General features: G+C 43.6%; 1 protein-coding gene across 3 annotated transcripts in view; it reads left to right on the forward strand.

Annotated features, from left to right (window-relative positions):
- The window catches only part of C2CD3 (C2 calcium-dependent domain containing 3), a 98,263-nt gene that overhangs the window by 69,565 nt on the left and 22,038 nt on the right, over positions 1 to 6,660 (forward strand). For all 3 annotated transcript variants that reach the window (XM_008588671.1, XM_008588672.1, XM_008588673.1), the window contains exon 23: positions 4,607 to 4,768. In XM_008588671.1, the coding sequence (XP_008586893.1) occupies positions 4,607 to 4,768 (162 nt within the window). The remainder of the gene's footprint in view (positions 1 to 4,606; positions 4,769 to 6,660) is intronic.

Below are 6,660 nucleotides of genomic sequence, written 5' to 3' on the forward strand. Positions count from 1 at the left end.
TAGCGAGGCGCGGGAGCAACACCGAGGGTTGCGATCCCGTTGCCGGTCCCGGTCCGGTGCGGGTGCGGGGTCGACACTGAGGGTTGCGATCTGTTGCCGGACACGGAAAAAGACAAAAAAAAGGAAAAAAAAAAATTAAAAACTTTCATGCTGTAAATGCATGAAGAAAGTGAAAAGACAACCCATAGAGTGGGAGAAAATATTTGCAAATCGTAGATCTGATCAGGGACTTGGATCTAGAATATATAAAGAACTCTTACAACTCAATAATAAAAAGCAAATAGCCCAATTTAGAAATGAACAAAGAATCTCAAATTTTTTTCCAAAAAAGATATACTACAAATCATCAGTAAGCGCATGAAAAGATGCAAATCAAAACCATAGTGAGACACTGTGTTGCGGGAGCCCCAAATCTGAGAGAGCACTCATATAGTGTTTGCCTATTCCAAAGAATTCACCTGGGCCAACAGGTAGAGACATCAGTTTATTAGACCTACGGGAGTTGCTGACAGTGGCTGGCCAGCTAGAAATCCATGCTACCATGGGGTATACACAACAGTTATATAGTGAACAGATCAAAATAAAGGTGTAAATCATTTGCATGCTTATGCATAGACCCTCTCCCAATTCAGAGTGCTTGGGAGATCTGGCTGAGTAGATAAGTTAATCCACTGCTGCTTTCCTGGAGCCAGAGTAGTTTCACACCAGTTGTGCTAACTTACTTAGGGTCCCTGCTTCCTCCAGTCTTCCATTTGTCTTAAAGGGGATGTTTGTCTTGAAGGAGATGTGCCTTTCCTTGGGTAACTACCTTGGCCAGGAGTAGTTTCCCAGGACAGAGAGGGAACTCTGGTATGCACAGGGAGGGGAAATAGGTCAAAGTCCAGCATTTACCCTACATTCCACTCCTACATACTATTCACCCTCACAGTCTTCACATCACATTAATCTTCACAATGTCAGCATACCGGATCGGTATCCCCTATGCTTTGGCCACTTGCCAGTGTCTTTTGTCCAGCATGTTTCATTTTCTTGTGTAACCAGACAGCCACATCTTCAGTGGGGGCTTCTAGCTATGGGCCAGGGGGTCGGCCTCATCGTTGCCTGGGCTGCCCAGTGGGTTGTGCCCAGGCACATGATACACAGTCACTGATTTATGTTGGCTGATCGCATATGACAGTTGGTATGTGATGGCTTTCCATTAAGGGGGGTGCCCTCTACAGGAGCCAACAGTATACCAAGCCTCTTCTGGCACTGGCAGCACCCCTTCCTTAATGGGCGAGGGAGTTCATATCGTGGGTTCAATGTGCACATCATCTGAGTCCACAAATGTGACAGGTCCCAATAATAGCTGCCGTTCGTGGCTCAAGGGACTTGTAGATAAGTTACTGCGTTGTTGTAAGTAGGCTTGCCACTTGGTTACCATAGTAGTCGTCTGAGCACTGGAACTCCAGGGTTGCGTGGAGATGTCATGAATCCATCTAGCAATTGGCAATCCAGTCCTCACTGTCACAGCTGCCTGTCCGGTGACCAATTCTGTGGCTAGCAATGCTTGATAAACAGCGTTTACTTGTTATTCAGTGGGGCTTTATCAGGCCTCTGCTCCGTTCCATATCTGGAACCAAAACCCTATGGGGAGGCAAACTTTCCCTTGTCATTGCCATAACCCCCAAGCATAGTCCTCCTGGGAAATAATTTGGTCCAATTCACAGGGTAGTACTGGATTCAGAAAGCTTATCTGGCAGGGGCTGGAACCATTTCTCTTTGGGCAGCTGTTATCACAATTTAAACAAGGTCACATTTGGGTGCTTATCAGTTTTGGGGGGATTGACCCCTGCCTTAGTCAGGTCCACCCACAGCTGTTTTCTGGTAACTTTCACTGGTTCTTTCTGATTTCCCTTTTTCCCTCTCGGTATGACTTCCTTTACCGTGCAAATCCCTTTCTTTTGTCATACAATTTCAGTTTTCCCTAGATCAGCTATGGCTTGTGCTGCCCTTTGAACTAATTGCCCTATTAGGAGTGACAGAACAGATACCAATGTTCCATAGCAGCTACCGGGAGCCGTCTGTATAACCCTGTCTTTCATTCCTGCAGTAAATGGCACCAAGTCCAGACCGTGGAAGGAGTCTCAGTAAATAGCATGTCTCATACCCAATTCCCTAAGGAATTCTTGCAACTCTTCCATAGTAGACTACCAAGGGGACACTCCCAGAATGCTCCCTTCATCAGGCCATGTGGCACGGCAACCTGCCACGATCCAAGTCAGCAGGGAGGCATTTTCTTCATATTACCCTGCTCCGTAAATGCGCTACCGGAGAAAGGGATGATTGGTGACCAACGCCATTTTTACCAGTTCATCCCCTGACAATATTATGCCATCAGCCCCCATGTCCCACAAACAGAGCAGCCACCTGGGACTGCTTTCTCTCCCTTTCTGTCAAAACTTAGTAGCCAGTTCTACTAGCTAGGCTGAAGTGTAGGGGTGGGTGCTTATATGAATATGTTTTAGCGGAAGAGATAAATCTTGGGTGTTTTGCCCTTCTGGTCGCCCTTGCCTAGTCTTAAGCTTTTGTATTATTACTGGTCTACCCTGAATTAAACAAGCTTCTATCTAAGCTTAATTCTTCCCTTAACCTTTGTCCTTGGCTCCGCTACCTGAGCCCACAGAGGAGAGGCCATGCAGCCACAGCAGCCATAGCTTTGTATTCCTTTTCCTTCTGAATACCTCCTCTTTCCTAGACTGCCTTCAACACCTCCAGCAGTCTTGCTGCTGCCGGCATTTTTGGGACATCCTTATACTCACGAGGCAGTCCCCAGCTATTTACCAAGCTGGCAATATCAGACCACATTGAACCAGTGGCCCACCCCGGTATTTCCTCCTGTGACATTCTTCCTGTCCCCTTCATCTCTCCCATTGGCGCTCCAAGGTGGCGTTTCTCTAGAATAGCCTGCCACCTATGCCAGTTGTATCATGGGAGCCCCAAATCTGAGAGGGCACTCACATAGTGTTTGCCTGTTCCAAAGAACTCACCCAGGCCAATAGGTAGAGACATCGGTTTATTAAATTTACAAGAGCTGCTGACAGCAGCTGGCCAGCTGGAAATCTGCACTACCACAAGATACATACAACAGTTATATAGTAAACAGATCAAAATAGAGGTGTAAATCATTTGCATGCTTATGCATAGACCCTCACCCAACTAAGAGTGCTCGGGAGATCTGGCTGAGTAGATAAGTTAATCCACTGCTGCTTTTCTGGCGCCAGAGTAGTTTAACACCAGCTTGCTAACTTACTTAGGGTCCTGCTTCCTCCAGTCTTCCTTTGTCTTAAAGGGGGTATTTGTCTTAAAGGAGACTTTCCTTGGGTAACTACCGTGGCCAGGGGTAGTTTCCCAGGGGGAAGGTGTAACGCTGGTATGCATGGAGGGAAGAATAGGTCTGTGTCCAGCATTTACCCTACAGATACCATTACACATCCACTAGGGTGATGAATCAAAAAGACAAATATCACAAGTGGTAGGAAAGTTGTGAAGAAATTGGAACCCTCATACTCTGCTGGTGGCATTGTAAAATGGTACAGCTGCTTTGGAAAACAGTCTGGCAGTTTCTTAACAGGTTAAACATGGAGTAACCATATGATCCAGTAATTCTACTCCTAGGTATATACCCAAAAGAAGTGAAAATATATGTGCACACAAAAATTTGTGTATGTATGTTTGTATCAGTATTATTTCTAATAACCAAAAAATAGAAACAACTCATGTCCATCAACTGAAAAGTAGATAAACAAAATGTGGCATATTTATACAATGGAATATTATTCAGCTGTCAAAAAGGAATAAAGTATTGATACATGCTACAATATGGATGAACCTTGAAAACATTATGCTGAATGAAAGAAGCCCCTCACAAAAAAGCACATATTGTATGATTCCATTTATATGAAATATCCAGAATAGGCAAATGTATTGAGACAGAAAGTAAATTAATAGTTTTCTAGAGCAGGAAAATGTGGAATGATTGCTAATGGGTATGGGTTTGTTTTGGGGGTCATGAAAATGTTCTAAACTTGATTGTGACAGTTGTACATGAATATACTATAAATATACTAAAAAACATTTTATTATACACTTTAAATGGTGAATTGTATGGTATGTGAATTATATCTCAATAAAGTTGTTATTTTTAAAAAGATTATTGCTGGGGTCACCTTGAATACCATGTTCAGGAATTTGAGATTTGTTTTATAGATAAAAAGGAAAAGCCAAAGCTGGAAAGGAATGATGGTGGTTAAATAGGTTAATATACACTGAATGCTTTCAAAAGGGCTTGGCATATAAGGACTCCATATGTATTGTTGTTATTGTTATTTTAGATCTATGTTTTAGGAAAATCTCTCAGGCAATAATGTGGAGAATGGATTAAAGGGTAAGACTGAATGCAAGATTATTTGGGAGACATTTGTAATTCAGGCAAGAATTGATGAAGCCAGAACTGTGATAGTGGGGATAGATTTGCAGTACTATTTCAGGAGAGTGATTTTTTTATTATCATTCTAGGAATTTCTCATTGGTTACAATTTATTTTGCTCCCCTTTCTTCTTGGCAGAAGCAGTACCACAAGAAGCCAGGCATCACGCCATGAAGAGCATGTGCAGAACATCCGCCTATTTCATGAATCCCTGCAGCAGGGAGAGGCAGTATTGCCAAGTGATAACAAACTGACTGCATCACCCTTGTCCTCCCAGACCTCTCTTCTAACTTCTCTCAGGTTAGGCTCTCTTCTGAGAAAAGACACAGGAACCATTGTGGTGCACAAGGTGAATGGGCAATGGCAGCATGCAATACTGCTTTTCCATCAGCTGCTGCCATTCTGGGGAGTTTACTAGAGGGCTCTCGTGCATGTTAATATCAGGTTGGGCCCTGGAGCCTCATAGGATTCCTCATAATTGAATCTGTCTCAGGTTGGGGACTTCCATTCTTTCAAAGGGCTCTATTACTGATCTACCTATAAATACAGGAACTTTAGGTTGTTCACCAAAACTTAATAATAACCACCCTCACATCTACACAGCCTCACATCCTCTTTACAGTTGACAAAGCTTCATCCTGCCCTGTCTTTATCCTCACAACCACTGACTTCTTCCAGACCAGAACCTGTCCCATTAATGTTTCCCTCTTCCTTTCTTAGTTCAGTTACCATCTGAGCCATTCACGTAGGTTATCTAGTGAGAAGTGTGGTGCTGTGTAAAGGCCTTGGCTTCAGAGTCAGATAGACTTGACCTCCAATCCTAGCTCTGTCACTCCCAGTGGGGGAGATAACCATGTTGCAAGATAATTATTATGCAGGGTGCTAAGAGGGGCAGGTTTCCTGTCCAAGAGTAGACAATGAGTAACATTCTGGATTGGTCATGGAAAGATTTAAAGTCACATTTCAACTAGTCTTCAAAGGAACAGGTCAGACAAATGTGAAGGACATTCTGTGCAGAAAGAACATATACCAAGGCCCAGAGGCATGAAATAACAAGTCAGGTGTGGGGAAATGCCAGCAGTGCAGTAAGGAGAAAGCTGAGCATAACGTATAAGGAGGAGGTCAAATTCTGTAGGGCTCAGATCATGAAGGGCCTTCAATATCAGGTTAAGAGTTTGATTTTTAGAACAGTTATTCTCAAGAGAAAAGTGATGGGGAGGGAAAGAGGAGAGTGTGTAAAGTTTAAGGAAAAAACATTTAAAATATTTTTTATTTGAAAAAAGGCTGGGCCGGTCCGTGGCTCACTCGGGAGAGCGCGGTGCTGATAACACCAAGGCCCCGGGTTCGGATCCCATATAGGGATGGCCGGTTCGCTCACTGGCTGAGCGTGGTACTGACAACACCAAGCCAAGGGTTAAGATCCCCTTACTGGTCATCTTTAAAAATAATAATAATAATAATAAAAAAAAAGAAAAAAGGTTAACCACGGGCTGGCTGGTTAGCTCAGTGGGTTAGAGCATGCTGTTATGATGCCAAGGCTAAAGATTCAGATCCCCATACCGGCCAGCCACCTAAATAAATAAATAAATAAATATAAATAAATAAATGAAAAAAGCTAGCTTACCCTTTGGCTTCATAATGCAAACTCACAAAAGAAACATCAGCAAAATCGTTTTGGTTAATGAGACCTGTTAAAAAAAGGATTGAGCAATAGTGCTATAGCTGTGGGAAACTACCCAAACATATTACAAAAAAGTAATGTGTTCAGATTATCTTCTTCAGATTAGTAAAATGCTGGAGATGGAGGCTTTTTAAGTAAAACCGTTGGTGGTAAAACCTGCATTTTCTTGGGTTATTCACATAACATATTTGGAACCTCTCAGTCAGCACTGTTGACATTCGGGGCCATCCTATGAGTTGTGGGAAGCTTAGCAGAGTCCCTGGCCTCTATGCACTGCATACCAGTACCACCTTTCCCCCAGCTGTGACAACCAAAAATGTCTCCAGACATTGCCAAATGTCCCCTGGTGGGGCTAACTCACCAGGGTGAAAACCTCCACCTTGCAGCAGAGGTGTTCAAAATTCAGTGTGTATCAGAATCACATGAAGGGCTTATTAAAACACTGATTGGGCCGGCCCAGTGGCGCACTGCGCTAGTGCGCCGCTTGGGAAGCGCGGAGGCGCTCCCGCCG

This window comes from Galeopterus variegatus, unplaced genomic scaffold (assembly GCF_000696425.1).
Source record: "Galeopterus variegatus unplaced genomic scaffold, G_variegatus-3.0.2 Scaffold4951, whole genome shotgun sequence".
NCBI lineage: Eukaryota > Metazoa > Chordata > Mammalia > Dermoptera > Cynocephalidae > Galeopterus > Galeopterus variegatus.